Here is a 26,031-nt window from a genome sequence, read left to right as displayed (position 1 = left end):
AAGATATGTAGGAAACAGCTTTTCATACATGTAATCAATAAAAGCAATAAAAATCGCAATAAAATAAATTTAATTTATTTTTGTAATTTAATTAGAGTTAAATTTTTCTCGAGTAATATATATATATATACTATTATCTATTGTTTCCTTATAACAATAAAGAGACATTTATTATTGAACTGCATCAACACATCAACCATAAATGATCAAATCTCACCGGTGGAGCTGAGGGAAGTGTTGCTAATTCCCCGACTGAGCGTTGCGCCAGTCATCACCAGATTGCTCAAACTTTTACTAGATTGCGAGGTTTGCGCCAGTTTCCTGGAGGTATTGGACATGCCTGGCGCTTTGCTCCGCCTCGGCAGAGTTTCCGGTAGTCTTGCAGCCAAGTCTGGATTATCGCTAAGCACAGAGGCCTCATGATAACCGGAACTGTCGCTACTGTTACGGCTATGATTGATCATCATTTTATCTTTGCCGCTGTCCCCAGATGTACTTTGAACCGGAGGTACGGGGTACGTGGGCGGCTTCGGAGCTGGTCTCCTTTTCCTCTGTGGTCGAGTTGGTGGTTGAAGGGGACTAGCGCTTCTCGCGGTTTCGTCACTTCTGGCTGGTGACACGCTGCGACCCCCGAGACTATCCGTACTAAGTGAGCTTTCTTTGGATTTTTTAAACATAAAGCCAAACACACTTTGTTTGGTTTGCTGCCGGCGCCGCTCCTCTTGCCTCTGCAGCGCCATTATATCCTGCGTACTTAGTGTCGGACCTAGACCTTTAGTCTGTTTTGCGTAAAGAGTCACTTCTTGCAGATGATAGTCCTGCAGCGATAGTGATAAGTCCAATGTCTCCTCCAGGTTAGCTGGAATAAAAAGAACAGACATTGATAAAATTCTGGACACATTGAGATCAAATGTCGATTAGAATTGTCTGACATCTGATAATTAATAATTCCAATGTAGTTCAAGTAATTTAGAGAGAATAACCGAAATTTTTACATATTTGTAGTTACTTTACATTGTAAGTGTAAATAATATCAATATGATTTTATCAATATTAGATCAATTAATGAATATTAGATGAATATTAGATTAACCAAAAAATGAGCACGAAAAATATTATAAATTTTGTAACCACAAATTTCTTATATATAAGTTTATATAAATAAAATTACAATATATACAATATATAATAAAAATTTTACATGTATATAAAATTATGTATAATCTCTTTATTTATTTATTCTTTCGACTTCCATATATATTATATATTTTTAAAGAAAATTAAATAAAAAAATAATGCTATAAAACAATTCAGTATTAATGAAAATATATTTTAAATATATTTCAACATATATTAAAAACTATCTAGAATTTAGTGAATTTTTACTTCTGCTATCAAATTTTATACTGAAAAAATTTATATTAAAAATATCACATTTTTCGAAACAAAATCAAATTAATTACTTTTCAATAGATATATCGCCTTAATCTGCAATTATTGCAGATAGATATGAATCAGATTATTTCCAAGAAAATAGTTGGAAAAAAAAAAAAATTTTTGAATGACGGAACGCATAGAACACTCGCAATTTTTTAAATGTATATCCCTCGTTTTGCGTTATCGCGGGTGCGTAAGCTCGCGTCACAGCGTTCTCTCCTCAGCGTGAATGCACCTGAAGATATGCGAGCGGGAACTGGAATTGCATTCTCCATTCCCCTCGTGCACCGCGGATCAATTATAAAACGTACGCGAGCAAGCACGAGCAAGCACGAGCAAGTAGTGCGGAATGCCGGCATTTACGTTCGTTCTTCCACGGGACGAACGTGAGGATGAGAAGGAGAAAAGCAGAGCCTAATGGCTAGGAGTAACAAGTAACAAGTGCTGCAGGAGCCTGCCGGCAACCTTGCGATAGTGATCTCAGCAGCTAACTAGCTAACTGAAATATCTCGTGCACGGTTGTGCGTCACGATGTACACAGTGTCTCGTCAAAAGTGAAGATCACTAGCGGTGGAACGTTTCATAAATTGATGTGAAGTTTTGTTAAGTTTTCTGATATGCATAAATTTTAAATATTAGTCAATGAATATATTTATTAATTTATTTATATACATACTTTTCAATTTTTTATATCTATAAAAAATTTATAAACTAGATCATTAGGGATATACTATGTGTATATATGTTTAATATAATCAAACACAGTTTTAGAAAATTTATAATATATATGATATATTATTTTTTAATTACCCTCCAAAACTATACTTGAAATATTTTTATTTTACATGTTTAAATTATTACTTTTATAATCGCATTTATCGCGCGATAAATAATAAAAGTAATAATTCAGACATGTGTTAAATTTAGTGAATTTATTTTTATATATAAAATATATAAAATTTTATATTTTTATATAAAATATGTCAAAGCTCCTGAATTTTAAGTGCACGCAATGCTATATTGGATATATTTATCTTATTACTTTGATTGTATGCGGAAATAAGCACGGCACGTATTATGATGAAACTTAAATAGAGTTTATGGAAATGAGCACGTGCGCAAGAATCGCTGAAGAATTAAAAGAGAAAATCAGACTTTCATCGACGCATAATGCGAAAAGTATTTTCAGAAAATTGGATTGCGTGTCTGTCATGTATACATATGTACGCATCATTTGGCTTCCGAAGCCTTACCGAGACACATACTGATTGGTACATAGACATTATGTAATTTCATCTTAAAATTTTTTAACAGCCAGAATTATTAATCGTAAAGAATTTTCGAAAAATATGCAGCAAAAAATAAAAATTAATTTTTCTTGAAACTTTCGCACTATTATCCGTGTCTGGTTTTAAATGGCCCGGGGAAGTTTTAAATAATTAAATATGTAATTAAATTAAAAGATAATTAAAAGATTAAAAGATAAAAAAAGATTAAAAGATAATTAAATGTGTAATTAAATTCATTATTAAATAGAGATATTTAATTAAATGCAGGAGATTTTTCGTTATTTATTTAATCACATTGATCATCTTGTGAATTTATTTTCTTAAATTTATTCACACAATTTTGTTAAATTTATATGATTAAAATGTGCAAAGCAGTACTCACCTGGATGACGAAGCTCGTAATTATTTTTGTCCAGATTCTTCTCGCGGCACACTTCGTCTAGAATTTCTCCGAGGTTCATCTTCGGACTGACCCTCGATACATACAGCTGATTTCTCGGTAGATGTACCTGTGCCGTTTATCAAGTTATCGCGTATTGCACTACCGATTTATCGCATTCGCGTTGCAATATATTCTAAGTTTGCAACTGGCTTTAAACGAGATCATTCGCTTTCAACATTTATCGAAGAATCGAAAAAATACAGATCAAAATACTTCTATTTGCTATAGTCTGCTCGAAATTAACATTGTATTCGTTCTTTATAAAATTTTAGGATAATTTGCTTCTACTTTAATTTAAAAAAAAAAAAAAAATAAACATAAGCGATATAAACATTCTCTTAAAAAAAAAGTAATATAAACATTCTCAACATTTATTAACAATAAAAAATTGTTTATTAACAGTGAAAAAAGAGACAAGGAATGTACGACTGTAATAATAGAAAATACATATATGGTAAGATAACTGGATTTTTTTGTATGAATAAAATAGTTAAATCAACTCAATACTGTAAAAATTAAAAAGTTGTATCTCATCTATATTGTTTTTTACCTGCAATCTAAATGTGGTTTCGAAAGGTTGATTAGCTTGCTTTGTTTTACGTGGCATACACGTGCCCTGCTTGGGAAGTAATTTAACCTAAAATAAAACAGAAACCCTTTTAATCGCGTCGCGAATTTTTTATCGACTATTTATTTTAGCTAATGATTAAATAATTTAATTCATAAAAATTAAAATTTTATTTATATAAATATTAAATTCCATATCTTAAGTAGACAATAAACGGATAATTTTTTAATTTTTTTCGGATAATTATTTGTCCGATTTCTGAACACTCAATTCAATATCTGAATTTCCTGTGTTGAGATTGTATCAGACAAATTAATCTGATAAAAATAGTTATTATACCTTTAATATTACTAACCGCTTTTTGCAAGCTTTATATAACCATCGTGATTAAAACTTACAATTAAATACGGGATAGATAAGGCAACGCGCGCCGCATAGTGGTAAACGAACGTAGTAGCGATTATCAAAAACTGTCTTTTGTAATGTTTTTGAAATGTTGCTGTAACATTCTCATAAAATATTACAATTCCATATTCCAATAATGTCTGAACAATATTTCATTGCAATGTTCTGTGCTGTATGGGATGTGTATGTGAAAATAATAATATTTAATAATATTGATTTCTTACAAAATCTAATAAAAATGAATACATAGGATTTACAGAAAGAATCATATTAAATTCTTATGTCCCAAAGAGAAAGTATAACGATTGGTACTGAGAATTGACGTGCGAAAGGGTTAATCTAACACGCGAAGCAATGAACGCGAGCATCAAAGAAGTGTCGTTAGAAAGTGCGTAGAAATTCTCGCGTAGAAATTCACGTGACATGTACTGGGAAACTGTTAGAATCATTAATGGCTGGCTGGTTGCCGCCCAGATAGAAAATCAACTAAATAATGAGTTATATTTGCGCAAATCTGTAATCATAAATCGTAACTCGTATGCAATTATCGATACGAGTAAAGAAAAACGACAAGATCGATTGCGTACAACTGATTGTGATTAGATTTCTAATCAATCACTTTTTATTCGATGGTCAATTATATCTCTGAGATTGTTACCGAGATCTCAAGGACACGATTTTAATCATTAATCTCCGCAGACTATACATACGCAGCATTGCAAAAAAATCATAATGTGCAAGACCACTACAAAAAGTTTGTCTTGTACAGAATAAATAAAATTATAAAATAAATTTTCGATTACACGATGTAAATTAAATATCAAAAGAAAGACTCATATTATTAATCGAATTAAATCAACTAAAAAGTTAATAAATTTTCATTGTGTGTGTTTGTGCTTATATAGATGTATACATGTATATCTCAATGTAAAAAGAGGCCAATGTCATGTTTATTAAGAATTAAGTTTTGCTTGATATAAATAAATTGTCTCTGAATTTATATTATTTATATAATTTTTATGGACCGCTAAACAGATTATAAAATCTTATAATCAAAAAAATGCACTATCTTTATATAAAATATTTAGTTTAAATTACCTGAAGAACGTCCAACGCTCCTATAGGAGTATTTGGATGATGAGAGAGAACTAATCCATGTTCACCGATCGCTTGCAATGTGTAATTAGAAGCTGTCAATTTGTGAGCCGTCGCGATCTGAACTAGAAGATCCATCATTGGCGTGCTATAAACAATTACGCGTCAACGATCTTTTCTATTTAAGAACTTTCCTATTTAAGAGTATATATAATAATTGTAACATGAATTTTTCACAAATATTTTTCCAAAAAGATTTCCATCAATCTGTAATTTTTATAATTTTATTTTTGTTTTTTATATTTTTTGATCAATATTATTACATATATAAATTTACTAAGTTTAATTCGAAGAAAATTTTATATATATATGGTATATATACTAAGTTTTTAATTATATAATATAAAATATTATCAAGTATTATAAAAATTTATATACAGAGTATAAATAAGAGTTGGGATGGACTATTCCAACACCCGTATTCCTAGAATCAAGCCGAGCCTAAAAATCCTTTACTATTTTTTCCTCTCACGAATAATTATCGTAAATTAAAGACTGAAGATCTTTAATTTTTAAATATTTTTTAAGGCTCTTTTTGGTGCCAGAAACTATTATATATATATATATATATATATATATATATATATATATATATATACGTGTACATACATAAATTTGAAATTATTGTAGCGTAATTTTAAATCGGTGAATTAATTTCTCATGAAAGACCCAACGATAAAATCGCGATAACAGAACAATGTTATAATATAAGAAGATAAGCAATCATCTGATTATATAGTACAAGTACACAAACCTAGTTCCGATACTCACATTTAAAAAAAAAAAAAACAAAAAAAAACTTAATTTTCTTTAATTACTGCATTTACACGAGAACAAGAACAACCTTTATCTTTTTTTCTTTCTCTTTCTTTCTCTCCTACTTCTCTTTCTGCTATTTTTTCCTACTTTTTCCTTCTTTTTCTCGCTTTCTCTTTTTTCCTCTCAATTTTCTTTTTTTCTTTCTCGTTTTCTCTTCTCCTCTCTCTCCTTCTTTTCTCTTCCTTCTCTCTTTCTCTCTTTCTACTTGCTATCTATCTGTCTATCTATTTATCTATTTATTTATCTCACTTATAATTGTATTATGTATATAGTAATTGTCTAAATCTATATTAACTTTTCCAATGTTAGGCGCGCATATACACCGTCATATGTACAAGAGAATAACTATACGTAACATATATTTTTGTAAATAAACCTTCTTAAAACTGTAACTCTCTGTGTATGAAGATTATAATCGCGAGGTAGTTGGACCAGAAGCTCCATACTTCCAGCCAGCATATCCGCCGGAGTGTCTTCTGTCACAGTAAGAACCATTCTGGATGGTCTCTCCTCTTTGCCCCTGAAATAAAATATATTTGTTGAAATTGTTATTTAGTGAATAAAATTCAGTTACGTGTACAATTATGCTTTAACAAATAAGCATAGCATAATAATAAGAAAATTTTGTCTTTTTAGACATGCATATATATTTGAAGCTTTATATTAATATTAATTTTTTATCTGTTTACAGCATTGCATGTAAAACTTATTCTCAGAAGTTCTGCAATTACATGGCTTCTCTTTAACGTTCGTTAAGCTTCTTAATTTACTCTTCAACAATTTTATGGTCTATGGCTCGTAACGGATTACAATCATGTACAGTATGTTCGTTATAATATGTTCGTATATAATATATATACATGTACATACGCGTACTTATACATGAAATATTGTATAATGTGTTGAGGAAGTAATGTGCTCATTCAATTATTACATTAGATTTTATTTAATTAGGTTTAACTTTCGCCTATTGAAAAAGAAAGCAAATTCATGCTCGTTTTATTACTTCAATTTAATTAATAAAATCTAAAATTAATAAATTTTTTCTTAATAAAATTTAGAATACTTTAGAAATTCTTTCCTACTCTTCCGTATATACAGAAGTATAAACTTGAAATATTTTAAAAGAAAATATGTTTAAAAATACATAGATATCAATTTCCCCAAAAAGTTTTAAATTCTCATCTTTTTGCAGATACAAAATAAAAAAATTATTTCAATCGAATTCATTTACGAGAATAGAAATATTAAAAAATTTTATATATAATTCTTTTTATTCTTTTCTGCTATTCTGCGAATAATTTTGCGTAATTAAATATTAGATCCCAATGTTTATTATCGGATTTATAAATGATATAGCATAGTGTGCTATCTCGGATACGGCAAAGAGAAAATGCGAGGTTAAAATCTTTAGAATACATATTTTCTTCGATCATTCCCGAATTTTCTTGCGACGTTGCTAACGTTTTCGCTAACTTTCTCGCGCTGCATCCGTCCTTTCGCATATCTTGCCAGCATTTAATAGAAACTGGATCAAGCACTTTTTTGCCTCTGTTATATTGTTCACAAACAGCATTCACATGATTGTTACGACTCTCATGAGAATGGATTCTTTTCATGAATGGTTGCAACGAATCGCCAATATGCGAATATGTTATGTTTCATCATGCAAAAAATGACGACAAATATGTAAACATAATTAAAAATTCAACAAGAAAGCAGATTTTTGTCAAATTATAATTAAAAGTCATAATTTTCTACATTTTATTTTTTTTTTAATCAAGAAATATTTGTATTATAAACTTAAAGTTAAAATAACTTTTTTCTCTAAATTGACAATTTTTAAGCTTAATTATCTATTTTTTAATTAAAAAAAAAAAAAAAAAATTCTTATATAATCTTTACTCTCTAATATAAAAATATAAAAAGTACCAAAGTCAAATAAATGATCAAATATATATCAGCGAAGCATTAATCTCGAATGTTTTTATGTCATGAACTTGAAAAGCAATGAAAATTTTTTGTTTAGTGAAGACAAATTACAACTGAAATCGCTAATAGCGCAAAACAAGACTGAAGGATAAATATTTCAAAAAGAACACACGCTATATAATCATGCAAGTTGCTTGCATTTCATTATCGCAATATTGCATATAATTATCATATGCATTATACTCGAAACCACTTTCAGAAAGTTGTCTCCATCAACAAGAGGAGCTGCTTTTACAGTTCAATTAAAAGCACACACACATACATATATAGTGTACAATGATAAGAAAGCATACTGTGATCTCAGCAAAACCATTCCAGTCTGTTATAAAGATCATAAAAAAAAAAAAACCATTTAAAAAATTTATTGGTACTTTCGAGGATTTATGAAACTCTTTGATATGTGTATGAAAGTTCCAAGTCAATAAACATGACCATAATAAATTGGATAAGTCTAACTGTAATTGTTCAAGAAAAAAAGACGATATAACAATTTTATATAGGATATCTTAAAACCATTTAAGGATCTTTTGACAATAGATTCTCTGATTAATTTAGAGACAATCTTTCCTCAGCAAAAATGTCAAAATACCAATAATATTTTCGAGTTGTAAACGGTTAAAAAAAAGGCTTTTTATTAACTCTAAAAAAACTTTGTGAATTTAAAAGATTAACATTTCTCTACTATATTTCTCAATCTTTAAAATCTGTAACTCTTTTTCAAATAATTAGATAAAATAATAATAAATATAATAATAATAATAATAAACGAAATATTTCAAACTATACAATATATTATTATTCTCTTGTCGATCATAAATATCTGGAACAGCAAACTGGGTAATCGTAATTCACGATTTATAATACCTGACTTCGATAATCAACTTTTCTTGCCACTTTCGGATACATTAAAGTGATATTAACGTGTTATGTAGGGCATGTGATTTTAAAGTAGAATGTGACATACATATTAAAGTATAAGTATATATATACATCCCATTACAATATAAGATATCCAGTCTTACTGGTATTATTTGGCACAGAGATCACAAATGTAAAGATAAATGAACTGCGACAATAATGAATAAATTAAGATACACATACACACACATATGTGTATAATCACATAAATACACTAAAAGAAAGGAATAAAATGGCAAATAAAAGCCAAAACGTGATAATCGAAAAAAAAACAAATGTACAAAATTAACTCTAAAATACAGATTAGTCAATATTATGTTAGATACATTACTATACACTTATTAGACACATTTGTAAAACCAAGTGCTGGAAATGTTCTGGAAGACATTGCCGAGATATAAATCAGCAAACAGATGGACAAACAAACAAACAAAGATAAACAAATAAAAAAAAAAGAACAAATGATGATAGTGCTTTTAATCAGATCTTTTTAAAGAACAGCAGATAAGGGTCCGAGCGCGAGAGAGAGCTCGTCTCTTTTATAAAAAAGACGCGTATTGTTTCATTCAAGGTGAAGATTATTTGCCATATTCTCTCGTGGCATTCACAAGCGTCACTTTCCTTTACGGGATTTGTCACTTCCGCTTTCTATCTGACCTTTCAGATTTTTCATATTCATCTCATACATCTCTTGCCATTAACTCTTCCATAACTCATCCGTCGTGATGTTAAACAAAGTGAGTATGATAAAGAGACTGTAAATTTCTATACAAGTATCCATAATGTTACAATGAAGTAAACAGAAATTTGCAAAAATAGTAAACTAATCAAAGTTCTTTATCGTCTGGAAGCCAATCTTTGTTTTCTCTCATCAAATTATCCTAATCAATTCATCGCTCTAACTTCGAATAAGAATAATACATATTACTGTTAACATTAGAATAAAATTTTATTTTATATAAATTTTTCTATTAGATGTACAACTTTGTTTCCGCCGTTCTTTTCCGAAATTCGAGGCTTTATTGTAAAAAACTAGTTATTGCTTGTTGAGTCACTCCCAATGATCGTGCCAATTCTTTTTGACTTTGACTCGAGTCTTCATTAAGTAATGCCTCCAATTCTGCATCTTCGAAAACCTTCTCTCTTCCACCGCTATTCCACCGCCGGTCTTCGACGTGAAAATCACCGTTCTTGGAGCGTTGAAACCACTCACGACACATTCTTTCGCTAATAGCGGCTTCGCCATAAGTATTTGAAAGCATTCGATGAGCCTCAGCTGCAGATTTCTTCATATTGAAGCAGAAAATTAAAACCTCCCGCAAATGACCAGAATTTGGCTCGTAAACTGACATTTTCAATCGAGAATAACTTTATGATGCAGACACAAATCGACTAATGTTTCTATGGGGTTATGTTGACAGATGCCCAAGTTTATCGCATGACGTCTATGATCTATTTATTTCGACCGCTACTTACCGCTAAAGCCATCTATAGGAAAACGGCGGAAGCAAAGTTGTACACCTAATAGTTTCGACTTTAAATGTGAAAAATTAAAATTATGATAAATAATGGCTTTCGATAAAATTCTCAACTAGGAAAAAATTAATTCAAAATGTTCGCGTTTAAGAATTCATAATCGGAAAAAAAAAAAACTGCTGAGAAGAAATACAAATAACTTTCTACTAATATTTCTTTATGCGGTAAAAAAAAAGTATTTATACGTTTTATGTAAACAATTGCAAATAATATTGATATATGTAAATAATATTGACAATTAAGCGACTTTTAAATACGAAATAGCTATTAGATAGCTAATAAATTTGCAAGATTATATGAATTATAAAGATAGTTTTTAGTTATAAATAGAATATTATTGTATAATAAAAAAGGGAAAAATTGTTTATAATTAAATAGATTTGCATAAAATCTTTAAGCTGTTTCTTGTGCCTTTATTGATGACGGTGCTTTGCCTTATTTAATTTTTAACCACTCAATAAATTTGTAAGGCGTTACTGACCCTAAAAGAATCGTACGTACCGCACATATAGACTTATATAATAACCTTATTGTTAGCATTTTTCCCTGCGACAGGTGAAGATAAGATTAAAGAATAGCGATATATCAGATAAGATGATTTCTAGAATGATTATTCTAGAACGAAATATTCCAAAAAGAGACAATACAAGAGAAATAAAAAGAGTGAGAGTATGAGGCGACCGCTTCTCCTCTTTTCTCTTCCCCAATAAATGCAAAATGGGACAAAAAAAAAACACACACACCTGAAACAGATGTGGCACGAAAAATTCGCGGATCTGTTTATACAGGGTGACCCATTTTAACTTAGGCAGCCAAATAACTCGAAAAATAAGCACACTACGAAAAAATGTTTAGAATCAAAATTTTGTCATTTCGAGGGGGACGTACAATGACGTTAAAATGAGCCCCCCCACCCCTTCCCCTGGGCGGTGAGGGGGGGGCAAGTTTGAAATCTTAAATGGGAACCCCTATTTTTTATTGCATATTCGGAATCTTTGGCTAAAAACACATACAATTTGTCTGAAACATTTTTCTCGATTCATGATAGATGGCGCTGTAATCGACGAAATTCAATTTCTTCGATTTCTCTTACTGAGAACCCATGCTTACGATTCTGCAATAAATTAACAATAAAAATACCACGTTTTCATTGTTAATACTCGAAATTAGTCTTAAAACAAACTTCTCATTATTTTTTATTACTCATTAATTACTTCTCAAGAAACTGCTTTTAGCGTAACCTGCCCTTTAGGCAACTTGAATGGTGCAAAGTACCGAGACATTTTGGACTTTCCATCTGATGGAGTTCCTCTAAGTATCCCTCCAAAATTTTGTCCATTTAGTGCCAAAGTCACAAGTGTTTATGTATTTTTTTAACATTTGTACTCTGATAAAATTCTGGTAAAATGGCAAATTATACGCCTACAGAAGTAGTCGATATTCTTATAACCTTTGGCGAATGTGGTAGAAATTACAAACTTACTGCCCGTACTTATGCGGAGCGATTCCCAAATCGCCGCCATCCTACTGATCAACAAATTATAAACATTGAAAGGAGATCTCGTAATAATCCACTTCATCGCGAAAGGCGAAGGAATAGACTTCATAATAATAATGACCCTAGATTGCTCGCAGTTTTGGCTATGGTTCATCAAAATCCCCATATTAGTACCCGTCAAATAGAACGAGAACTGGTATTTTTAAAACGTGGTATTTTTATTGTTAATTTATTGCAGAATCGTAAGCATGGGTTCTCAGTAAGAGAAATCGAAGAAATTGAATTTCGTCGATTACAGCGCCATCTATCATGAATCGAGAAAAATGTTTCAGACAAATTGTATGTGTTTTTAGCCAAAGATTCCGAATATGCAATAAAAAATAGGGGTTCCCATTTAAGATTTCAAACTTGCCCCCCCTCACCGCCCAGGGGAAGGGGTGGGGGGGCTCATTTTAACGTCATTGTACGTCCCCCTCGAAATGACAAAATTTTGATTCTAAACATTTTTTCGTAGTGTGCTTATTTTTCGAGTTATTTGGCTGCCTAAGTTAAAATGGGTCATCCTGTATACAAAGATAATTCAATATAAATCGAAATTTATTTATGTGCTGCGTTTTCAATTAAATATCTCAAATATTTGTATATATTTTTTCAATAAAAAAGAAAAAAAAAGATTCTAAAAAATGTATAACAAATCACTCTATTGCAATAATAAAAATATATAAAACAAATTGTAATTTCTAATAAATTAAATTCATCTCAAATATATCTATAATAAATATTATTGCAATATATGATAATAACTAAACTAGCTATGCAAGAATAAAAAGATAAATAAGTGTAGTTGTTACATATTATTATATTAAACATCAAAGTATTTTTGAAATGCTATAAATACTGGAAGATTTTATATGATTGTAAACTGGGTTTTATTTTTTATTGTGCTGCGCAATGCGACATTGTGTCACAGTTGAAGTACTCCGTGTTGAGCATAGTATTACACTTGTCATCTGCGTAACACGCTGAAAAACACCAATTATGGTTACCTAAGTATTGAAAATGTTGCACTTAAGTGCAGAAGACTGTATAAAAAATTTAATTTTTGTAATTTACTTTTAGAAATAAGCTTATACAATAAAAAAAAAAATTATTTGAATTTAAAGTATCCTCATATATTATTAAGAGAATTAACAACCAGAAATTGATTCATAGTTATTTATCATTTTTGAATTATTTTGATCTCTGTTTAATTATTTGTTTATAAATTTCTGAGAATTTTTTAATTCCAATACGTAACCCTAGGATTAAAATATCAAGTTATTCTGAAATATTTACCTACTTATTTATAAATTTTGTTGCAAAAATAAATACACGGAAACATGAAATTTTTGTTCATATAACTTTCCTAACTATTCCCTTTCCTTCGACAATTCTTCCGATGATTTCGCTAAATTTGTCTATATCTTGTTGAAAAAGATTAATAGATTTTGATTTAAAGAATGTATCGTATAGTTTTGCAAAAAACTTGATATATTCAATAACTTGGAATAAATATCCTTGTAAACATGAATTTTTTAACGATAAGGAAATTCAATTAAAACGTGTCAAATATAATATTATAAATAGCATCATTGTATATTTTGTTATTATTAATGTTATGTTACCTTGCCAGATCAGTATTTTGAGATCGTCATCAAGAATACTAACGAAACTCTCGCGAGACACAGCTCTCGTAAGGCCGTATCTGTTTGACACTGAGAAATATAAGCAGCTATTACGGGTTTACAAGTCACGAGAAGACGGCAGGTCTCGTCATGAATTGCATCATCGCGATCCACCAACCTTGCAATGTCGTCGGAGTATTTTTCTGTTTTCTTTCTCCTCTAGTCGACTCGCGCATAACCGATCGATCGAACGACCAACCGATCCAGGAGGAAAGGCCATATCACAAACCATGTCATCATCATCATCTATATTCTATGCGAATCGCATCCGTTAACGACATAATTGCCGCTTCTGCGATTTGTTGCGACGCGCGAATTCATCTATCGCGCGATTTGCACCATCAAGGTCGAACTAAAGGTAATTTATTCCATTTCGCGGATGAACAAGACGAGCGTTTTATACGCGCCATTTGTACGCACACGAGTCGATTTGGGCGTGTCGTAAAAATCAATGTGATTATATGGACGTGTTAAGATTGTTGAGGTGTCGCATGACATGCTCATGATAGAAGAGCTCAGCACAATAAAGTGCATCACATTTGATATGCTTTTTTTAAATCTGCACAATGATAGATTAATTTCCGAAAAACTGAATTCAACCAATGTTAAAATTAATTTTTTTTTTATCGGTTTATATGCGATCTATATACTGGGTGGTCCATTTTAATCCATCCAGTCGAATATCTCAAAAACCAAGCCCGGAAGAGAAAAATGTTTCAGACAAAAGTTGTTTGGTTTCGAGGGGGTTATAAGATGGTACCATTGGTTTGACCTTGGAAAATCATTTGAAGGTCATGTGAAGGTCAACTTTAAAATCTTAAATGGAAACCCCCATTTTTTATTTAGTATTCTTGTAGCTGACATCCAGAGTTTTTCAAAACACTATAATAAAGTATTTTTTTATTCAGTACTTTTTGAGTTATTTTATATTTTAATCTGATATCTTTTGATATAAAAAATTAAATATCTCATAAAATATTCAGTTTTCGATAATCTTACCGTAATACTTTTATGTACAGAATAATGAGACAAATCAATTAGTGCAAAAAAAAAAAAAATTGTTTAAAAAAATACATCGTAAATAATGTTTTTAAAAACTATTATTTTTTTATACTAATTGATTTGTATCATTATTCTGTACATAAAAGTATTACGGTAAGATTATGAAAAACTAACTATTTTATGAGATATAATAATTTTTTATATCAAAAGATGTCAGATTAAAATATAAAATAACTCAAAAAGTACTGAATAAAAAAATAGTTTATTATAGTGTTTTGGAAAGCTCTCGAGGCAAGCTACAAGAATACTAAATAAAAAATGGGGGTTTCTATTTAATATTTTAAAGTTGACCTTCACATGACCTTCAAATGATTTTCTAAGGTCAAACCAATGGTACCATCTTATGACCCCCTCGAAACCAAACAACTTTTGTCTGAAACATTTTTCTCTTCCGGGTTTGGTTTTTGAAATATTCGACTGGATGGATTAAAATGGGCCACCCAGTATAAGGGCTATCGAAAGAATAAACGATATCTCTAATTGAAAAATAAAAAGGTAATTTTTTAACAATTGCTTTTAATACTCGCATTAAAATAAGAAATTAAAATAAAGAATTTTATATATATATATATATATATATATATATATATATATATATATATAAATGAATCAAATAATAATAATACGATTTTTGTTTGACAGAACGATATTTAATTTAATTAAATTAATTTTATTTTATTAATTTAATTTAATCAAAAAATATATATGTCTATAAAATATGTTTATATCTATGATTTATGTAAGAAGATGAAAACTGATTTTTAACGTATCAAATAAATTAAATTTTCAATCTTACTTAACATGACAAACTGCATAAAAATGTTGTTTAATTGCGCCTATAATTATACAATAAAAAAGTGATTTAAAAATATCTATATGTTTAATATAAGAGCCACAATCGTAAAATAATTTAAAAAACATTAATGTTACATCATTAATCTTCAAAGATCGAAATAGCAATAAACTCACTATCCCCTGTGGAAAATTTCTTTACATTAGTAATTACTGTGCAATAAAATCGCATAATGTCGGCATTTACTTAACGAAAATTAGCAACGGAAGTCAGAATCGAGAATAGGCAATTAAAATTTCTTACAACTGTTTTTCCAACGGTGCGGCGATGAGATTATAGGGACGAAAAAAACAAACGCGGTACCTACGATCTTCTCATTTAAGAGTCAGAGTGTTTATCGACCATAAATTAAAATTGTCTAATTTAAACACAAAGAAACGAGGCGCCGATAAGCGCGCAGTATCAGTCAACATGCTATTGAAGCATGACGTCAACATATTTGAGTATTATAGCGCAAAAGAATGCTTGCGGGAAATCTTTTTCGAGTCGATCGCAATCGCAAATACGATTTCGATCAAATATTTCGAGTATATTTTATTGAAATAAAGTTTCTTCCTCAATACTGCAAATATTAATTTTGATATATGTATGTTTTGTATTTATGCGCGTGTCCATCTCTTATTTTTGCTTCTATTTCAGAGTTATTATAACGTGACTCTTGCACGATTGTGTATAACATAAATTATATATGATATGTGTAAAATTAAGTATATACTCATGCTTAACAAAAATTAATTGATAAGATAATAAAAGTATTAATACGAATATCAAAACTAATAAATCTTTATATGTTATATTAATAAAACAAAAATAATCAATTTAAATACACACACACACACACATACACAAAAAGGAGATGTTTAATATTTATATATCCTTGACTACCTGAAATATTTCTGTTGTTTTCTATGAAAAAATGTCTGAGAAAAAAGTTGAACTATTCAAGAAGGCAATTATGATGATATAAAAATTGTTTTTTTTTTTCTCTTGAGATTTGCTTAAGAAATTTCAAGATCAAGATTAGTTTTTTTTTTTTTTTTTTTTTTTTTTTTTAATAGAGCCATCGAAAGGAGTCCAGCAATTTATGATAATATGATTTTAGATAATCTTGAATATGGAGATAGCTATGTTCAAGGAAAATGAAACGGTCAAAAATTTATGCTTTTCAACACAAAAATTTATTTTGAAAGATATTCAAAATAACGTCCGTCGACTTCATACATTCTCGAATACGAAAAATAAATGATCCTTTTGCTTTCCATTTCTGATGATAGAATTATACGCTTGAATAATTCATTCTCACATGTTTACAGAAGAAACCTTGATAAACTGTTTACAAATATCAAAAGGAATTTATGTACATCACATATTACATAACAGTTGCATGCAAAAAGATATCGTGATTGACGCTATATCTTAAATTAAAGCATGTAATTCCACCACATTAGGAATAATTAAAAATATCGATGTCATTCTGAACCTGTAAACACTCTAAAATAAATTTTTATGTTAAAAGCATTAATTTTCATATTCAAGATCATTTGATGCTCATATTGTCATAGATCGCTGAACCTCTTTCGCGATGCCAGCGATAAAGTGACACAAACACAAAAATAGTTGTATTAAAGAAAAATAATCTCGATCCTGAAAATTTTACACCTTTTAAGAAAAAAATCTAAAGAAAAAAACTTTTCCTGTTATCATAATTGTCCCCTCGAACAGTGTTCCTATTATCATAGTTATCCCCTCGAAAGCGGTTTTTCCCTTGAACATTTTTCGTATCACCAAAAGTAACAAAAATATTTCAGACGATTAAGATATACGAAACATCTTGTGTATGTTATATATGATATTAATTAATTCCCTTCCATTAATTGTAAGTATGGAGCAATATTCCTTGATGAAAAATAAATCGAAAAGTCCTACGATCTTCTTCTCTGCAATGCTTAACGAAAGCGGAATTATCAAATAAAATTCACTTACTATTAATTAACATCATCCGTTAAACGAATATATCTTCGCGCGACTAGTAATATAATGTGACTATATATTGTATATACTATCCAGCTGACAGACTTATGCCTGCTAAATAACGGCGTTTAAGATGTATATATATATATATATATATATATATATATATGTGAGTGTGTATATATACATATATACGGTTCATATTTCATAATTTTTGGCTCGCGTTAAGCATTGTAAAAAAATGTTTCAAGACTTTCTAATTTATTTTTCAATTTCACACAAAATACCTACATATATATAAGATATTAATTAATGCACTTTCATTAGTATAGAGCAATATTTCTTGATAAATATAATAAATGTAAAACGAGTATTATTAGTAACGATCATGTAATTATTATTCCTATATAACTTGTCGAATGGTCAGAATGTTAGATATTTTCGCGAACTGTTTGGCAAACGATTGTTTTTTTACGCCAAGTATATGGCGTAAATATATGTAGCGTAGATGTAAAAAAAAAAAAAAATGTAGCGTAATTGGTACAATCCATTCTTTTTAACACATTATTGGACAAATATAATTTCGCAAATATAAAATATAAGTTAACGAAAAAGTTCATCAAGAACGAAGGATGTTATGAATATTTTTTAATTTATTTAATGTCATGTTCATTAATAATTGCCGAGAGAAGCAAATTGAGAAAAGTTTTTCTTTCTTTTACTACCATTTATATTATATAAATTATATTATACACATTAAAAATTATAAAATACTTTAAAATATATTATATTTAATTGTATAAAAAGTATAAAATAAGAAATCTTTTTTTTTACGTATTAAAAATATTATTTATATTATTGAATGAATATATTATGTAATATTAAAATAATATGATTATTTAAACAAATAATTACTTTTAATATGCGGGAAATAGGAGAAATATCCTGATAAAAGAATTTTAATAATATATTTTATTAAAAAATGCAAATAACCTGCAAAAATTTTCCTCAAAATATTTTCGTTATGCAATAAAACAACCCATACAGCACCGAAAGATTGCAAAAACGTTGCATAGATCTTACATTGAAACATCGTAATATTGCATAAAAGTTGCGAAATGTTTCTGCAATGTTACTGCAAGCCTGCGGCAACGTTGAAATGTCCGCCCTCAGAAATATTTCAATGTAAGACTACAGTAATGTTACGGTGCAATGTATTTGTAATATTTAAATACATTGCTACAAATATGCAAAACGCTTCAAATTTAATACATAAACTTTGAGAACATATAAAAACATCCAAGAGAGATAAGAAAAAAGATTGTGAATTTACGCAATTACAACGAGTTTTTTCTCGTCTCTCTTGGATGTCTTTATATATTCTCCAAGTTTATCTGTTAAATTTGAAGCATTTTGCATATTAAAAAATTATTATCAAATTTTTGCTTTTATATAAAAATGGGAACTATTAAACAATTTTCTGTTATCTAATTAACATCGCTATTTTATAAATTATTTATAAATTTAAGAAATTGATAATGATTAAATAATTTAATTTATAAAAATTAAAATTTTATTTATATAAATATTAAACTCCATATCTTAAGTAGACAATAAACGGATAATTTTAACTTTTTTCGGATAATTATTTGTCCGATTTCTAAACACTCAATTCAATATCTGAATTTCCTGTGTTGGGATTGTATCAGACAAATTAATCTGATAAAAATAGTTATTATACCTTTAATATTATTAACCGCTGTTTGCAAGCTTTATATAACCATCGTGATATTAAAACTTAAATACGGGATAGATAACACAACGCGCGCCGCATAGTGGTAAACGAACGAAGTAGCGATTATCAAAAATTGTCTTTTGTAATGTTTTTGAAATGTTGCTGTAACATTCTCATAAAATATTACAATTCCATATTCCAATAATGTCTGAACAATATTTCATTGCAACTTGCAAGATTGTAACATTGCTGCAATGTAATTGCAATGTTCTGTGCTGTATGGGAACTATTATTTCGAATAATGCAAATCGTAAGACGGGCTTGAATAATATCGATTTGATAAAATATATATCGCTCAAGCGATTGGCATATTTTATTATTTGCGCTACCTTGGCAACTTAATGAATAACTCGTGTTCGAACGAGATAATAAGGTACATGAAATGCTATTTCTTCTGTTATCTAAGATTTGGATTTAGATCTTAATATCACGCAATGACATCATAACATTCCTCATATCATCCTCGTAAACATGTGTCTACACCTCGAAATATATATATTTGGAGGACGTTTATGTGTCAAACGTAACCAATATCTATCGTGTTTCCTTAACGAATACAGTTTGCGTAATTGTCTGTAAATGCCACGTTGTCAATATTATGAAGTTTATATATTAGCAAAAGTAATCATAATATTTATCTTTCTTGAAGTATAATGATATCTCGTTGTCGTAAAACGGGCATTTTGAAATATTTAAATATACTCTCAATTTATATACAATTTAAATACTCGATACATTTTTACTATTTCCGCACCTCTTCCCGATTCGTAATAAATCGTACCGGCACACATATTGTCTCGACTATTAATAATAGTCTCCTGAACTAAATCGCGCGATCTCAAAAATATTCTCTCACCTTAAAGCGCTCAAATCTCATTAGTTATATCGTCCACGAGTGACTCGGAAATCCCGTCGAACGATCCGATCATCGTTGAATTCTACAGTTCTGTCGCACTATCACTGTTCCGTAATAAACGCAATTGTAACGACGACTTTTAAACGGCCGCGCGCATTTTCCGGTAAGAAAAAGATGTCGCACGGCAACAACCTGAATATAAAACTCTACTCGTTAATTATGCCACGCAACGATATCGCCGGATGCCGTACAAAATAAACGCGCACGAATCCACGAATAACGATCGCATCGAACTTATTCGATTACGGCCGAAGTGCACGGTGCATCGTGTGCGCACGTGCTTGCCAAAAATCCACAACGCCAGCGCGCAAACTGTCGCTTCGCGACTGACCGACAAGTAACGGCTTTCGCGCCGGAAGACTTCAGCAATTTTCGCCCGCTACCCCCCACCCCGCTACCTAACCCCACCGTCCTCCCCCCCTCCGGCCCTTCCAACGCTCTCGTGCGACCAGCCGTCGCGTCTTCGGTCGGTTACGCCGTCGTTCGGCTATCCTCGGATGCGCTCGCGCGTAACGACGGGGCCGACGCTCTTGCAGCACTGATGACAAATCAGCTGCTCGATTCGATTCCGGCCGTTTGCCGGATTCTATCGGCGTATATGCGATGCTAGAATATATAAAAAATATATAATGTTACCCTCAGAATTATATTGAACTTTTTATCTACAAACCTATAATATAACTGGAAAAAGACGATTCTAAAAAAATAAGCCAAAAACATGAAAAAAATTTTATATTGTATTATATATATATATATAATAAACACGTTAAAAATACGAAAAGCTTATAATTATATAAGTTCAAGAATTTAATATTCTATTTCATTAAATAATAGGATATATTTTTAGTATTGCCGATGAATAAATTATTTATTATAATTATAATTATTGATATTTTTTCTTTAAAATAAAATATTATATTTTTATTCATACTCTCCGATGAGACGTAAACTTATTGTTAAAAATAATTGATTAATTTATGTAACACATTAAATTAAAGTTATGTTAATAATTAAAAAAAAGATCAAGTTGAAAAATTTAAAAAAAAAACGCGATTGTTGTGTCTCTTGACGACAAGTAACATAAAATTAATGACATGACAATAATTAACGAAGTATGTGCTTGTAGTATGCATACTAATATTTATGCAAATTGTGTCCAATATTAAATTTTTCATTGACGATCTCTATATTTGAATCTTATTTCATATGGACTTTTATTTGTTAATACTTTATAATAAACACAAGCAATAACTATAAAACCTTTAATATATATTAAGTTAAATTTTATTTGTTTCATCATTGATATTGTGTTGAATGGAAAGTTCGTGCCGTTTTTGGCTGACAGATGAAGAACGAAAAAACGGCACAAACTTTCCATTCAATCCATTAGTTTATAAATATGTGTATATATATATATATATATAAAAGGATATGTATAAAAACAGTAGGGCTGTATATAATATTGCTTGACATAATTAATAATTATGAGGGAAGTAAATTCTAATTATGCAACGCCATAAAAAAACTTTGTTCTTTCTTTCACATTATTATTATTTGATTTCTTTATTATTTTATTCTTTTATGATATGCATTATATAGCCTTGAGTGAGGAGAACTCGTGAAATGTAGAAAAATCGCAGCTTTAATTGTTTGACAAACCGCAAACCGTTTTAATTCTATTATATGTATATAATACCTTTCTCGTTTATACTGACACTATTCCAAAGAAACTTTTAGTATAGGATAATCCGTACAAAAGATCAACAAATGAAAATGCTGTCTGATAAGGCAAAATCTTGCATAATCTTAAATATGATTCATATAAAAGCTTTTAAAAGACGCTGTTACGATGCTATGAAATGAGCGGAAGAATCAATTAAGGCCATATACAGGTTAACATCAAGGATGATTTCAGAACGCAATGATATAATATCGGAAAAACTGAAGACATATATATATATATGTGTGTGTACATATATATAACAATTGTATACATAAGAAAATATATATATAACTTTATAATAGATACTAAATTTAATCAAATTAATAAATAAAAATCAAACAATATTTTTTTACCGATTATATCTAAATTGCATTAAATATACATTGTATAAATAACAGAAATTAAATTTTAGGCTCAACTATACATGCATTTATACGTCTATTATATCGTGCTGTATGTATCTGTATATGGATATTTAATGTGAAAAATCTTCACCAAACAAAAGTCGATTTTTTAACTACTAAATAAAATCTACGTTAAAAAAATATTATATTAATGTATATATGAGAGGGAAATAAATTCGAATTATTTAAATATATCTATTTTAATTTTTTCGGAATACATTTATATAAAACTAAATAGAGATAAAAAAATGGTTTATTCAAATGAAAGCGGAAATTATAAGTTTTTAAGGATAACATGATTTAGCGCTCGCGCTAATGTGTGATGTGTGTGAGACGAAAGAGATAATTTCGAATGAAAAACTAGTAGCCTTGAGATTGTCGATAGCGAAAGGATTAAAGACGGTTAATAAGTTTACGCAATGTAATTTTGCAATTATAATTTACGTTGATTCTCTTGTCTCTTGTACCATCTCTAACGGTAGCAAGAACTAATGACTGTATTCAAATCCACCTTCTCAAAGCATGGCTTTGCACACGCAGCATGCGCGTACATGCTTTGGTGCAATAAACATATGCAGGAACAATACCGTTGTTTAGCGATTGTAATAATTTAATTAGAAAACGCAACGTAACGAATCTCTCTTTGTGCTGCTTCTCTCTTTCCCATCACAATTATATACGTTTGTCGTAAATGTCTAAAAATTCTTCGTTTGTTCGAAAAAAGAAAATAAAATAAACAAATATTATATGAATTAAATTTTATTTATGTCAAAATTCTTCAAAAATATGTATGTCTATATTTGAGACAAAAATTCCAACTTCATGCAGATAGGATTTTTTTCAAAACTTTAACTTTAAATTTTTTATTTTCTCTCTTACAAATTTAATCAGAATTAAATTTATTCTCAATCAAATTATATGCATTCCTTTTATCAGCTGAATATGCATTTTCGTTTCCATCGGAGATATAGCGCTAGAATCAGCTTGTTTTATAAAATTGTATATCAAATTAAGCATACGAAAATAATTCATATTACTTCCCATACAGCGCCGAAAGATTGCAAAAACGTTGCATAGATCTTACATTGAAACATCGTAATATTGCATAGAAGTTGCGAAATGTTTCTGCAATGTTACTGCAAGCCTGCGGCAACGTTGAAATGTCCGCCCTCAGAAATATTTCAATGTAAGACTACAGTAATGTTACGGTGCAATGTATTTGTAATATTTAAATACATTGCTACAAATATGCAAAATGCTTCAAATTTAATACATAAACTTCGAGAACATATAAAGACATCCAAGAGAGATAAGAAAAAAGATTGTGAATTTACGCAATTACAACGAGTTTCTTCTCGTCTCTCTTGGATGTCTTTATATATTCTCCAAGTTTATCTATTAAATTTGAAGCATATTAAAAAATTATTATCAAATTTTTGCTTTTATATAAAAATGGAAATTATTAAACAATTTTCTGTTATCTAATTAACATCGCTATTTTATAAATTATTTACAAGTTTAAGAAATTGATAATGATTAAATAATTTAATTCATAAAAATTAAAATTTTATTTATATAAATATTAAACTCCATATCTTAAGTAGACAATAAACGGATAATTTTGACTTTTTTTGGATAATTATTTATCCGGTTTCTGAACACTCAATTCAATATCTGAATCTCCTATGTTGGGATTGTATATCAGACAAATTAATCTGATAAAAATAGTTATTATACCTTTAAAATTACTAATCGCTTTTTGCAAGCTTTATATAACCATCGTGATTAAAACTTAAATACGGATAGATAACGCAACGCGCACCACATAGTGGTAAACGAACGAAGTAGCGATTATCAAAAACTCTTTTGTAATGTTTTTGAAATGTTGCTGTAACATTCTCATAAAATATTACAATTCCATATTCCAATAATGTCTCAACAATATTTCATTGCAACTTGCAAGATTGTAATATTGCTGCAATGTAATTGCAACGTTCTGTGCTGTATGGGTTAGATCTTTGCCGGAAACAGAATAACGAGATACTCCGACTATACTGCATGATTTTTAATCACAAACGGTAAAAGTGACTCACCTGTTCTTACGCGGTAGTGTCATAATAGCCATGTTGAAGGATCTTTCATATTTATTATTATCCTTTTTAGATCGTCGCGGAATTGCCGCGCAAACACCCTGTGTGAAGCTGTAGGTCCTTCGTTTTTTCAAGCACAACATCTTCTCGGTTTACGTCTTTACGTCTTCATGAATTCATAATCATTATACAATCGCATATTTTGATCGTTAATAAACTAATTTCTTTCAAATCACTGCTCATTGTCCTTCTCCATGTTTCTAATACGATGAATCCTCGAACACCTTTAATAATCCCTTATATTAGAAAATGCAATACTTGAAAAAAATCACGAATCGCATAAAATAAATCAATAAAGTCCGCGATATTTATCAATTTCGATTTTTGTTTCCGACACACTCGGCACGTAGTGCAATCTTACATAGGTATGTTAATGAATACGTTAATTAAACACAATATATTATGTCGATTTAAACATGACACTTGTTGGAGTAATTATTATAGTTGTTAACAACTATAATTAATATGTCTAACATCGATAAATGCTCGATGTCTCGGTTAGAATAAAATTTTTCTACCATTCTTTTTTTATTTGCGTAAGTTTAATTTCTGTCGAGACGATTACAGAACACGTTCTCCTGGGATGATTGAAATGTGTGATTATTTAAAAAAAAAAAAGAAAGAAAAAAAAACGACTTATCGTGCAAACTCTCACGAGAAGAACACAAGACGTCAGCCTTGTACCGACGTTATAACTGTACTGAACGCTGCGTTCAGAATCTTTCCTCGGGCGCAAGTGCGCTCAGTGATAATGACCCCCACGAAAATTACGGGAGCATCGTCTTCGTCCCTTGGAATCCCGCATATATTTTTATCAAATAAACTTTTTTTCCCTCGCCAAACTTATGTCACGTACAAATAAGAATAATATTATTTATCAACTTTCATAATTCGAAATCTTCGATCTATGAGACTCTATGCACGTATAGATGCAAGATTGACATATATGTATACACACATATATACATACATAGATACAGATACAGATATACACACGCGCACGCATATAAATATATATATAAATAATATATAAATAATAATATTCTTAAAATAAAGTACAATATATATAGAAAATATATATTACAACATAGATTTTTTTTTCCACAACAATTCTTTATAATTTAAATTCCTTCACGTTTCATCAAATACATTGATAAACATAATTATCATTGATATTATCAAAGATTATAATAAATAAATTATAAAGATATAAAATCAAAGATTAATTTTCCTGTATAACTATTTTAAAGCGACAACTATACAAATAAAACCATAAGCGCAATAAAGTAATTAAGCAAAAAATATGTTTTATAATTTAATAAATACATAAAAATATATAAAAATAAATATATAGAATATTAATTATTGAATTTC

The 26,031-nt window shown here is 29.5% G+C and overlaps 1 protein-coding gene across 4 annotated transcripts in view; it reads right to left on the bottom strand.

The window, feature by feature from the left end:
* The window catches only part of LOC138939006 (putative leucine-rich repeat-containing protein DDB_G0290503), a 36,364-nt gene extending 11,495 nt beyond the window's left edge, over nt 1-24,869 (bottom strand). Inside the window, exons 1-6 of one of the 4 annotated variants that reach the window (XM_070306439.1) lie at nt 24,601-24,869; nt 6,492-6,635; nt 5,240-5,384; nt 3,719-3,805; nt 3,109-3,235; nt 218-859 (exon numbers count right to left, since the gene is read on the bottom strand). In XM_070306439.1, coding sequence (XP_070162540.1) covers nt 218-859; nt 3,109-3,235; nt 3,719-3,805; nt 5,240-5,384; nt 6,492-6,635; nt 24,601-24,740 — 1,285 coding nt within the window. In that variant the 5' untranslated portion in view covers nt 24,741-24,869. Of the gene's footprint in view, nt 1-217; nt 860-3,108; nt 3,236-3,718; nt 3,806-5,239; nt 5,385-6,491; nt 6,636-13,723; nt 13,837-20,320; nt 20,718-24,600 lie in introns of those variants that run through there. The other 3 variants (XM_070306442.1, XM_070306440.1, XM_070306441.1) reach the window with 3 other exon arrangements.
* Between the last annotated feature and the right edge of the window lie 1,162 nt (nt 24,870-26,031).

This window comes from Polyergus mexicanus, unplaced genomic scaffold (genome assembly GCF_030449975.1).
Source record: "Polyergus mexicanus isolate NDT 795.1 unplaced genomic scaffold, iyPolMexi1.0 SCAF_13, whole genome shotgun sequence".
NCBI classification, from domain to species: Eukaryota; Metazoa; Arthropoda; class Insecta; order Hymenoptera; family Formicidae; genus Polyergus; species Polyergus mexicanus.
This window is presented reverse-complemented; position numbering and strand designations above follow the sequence as displayed.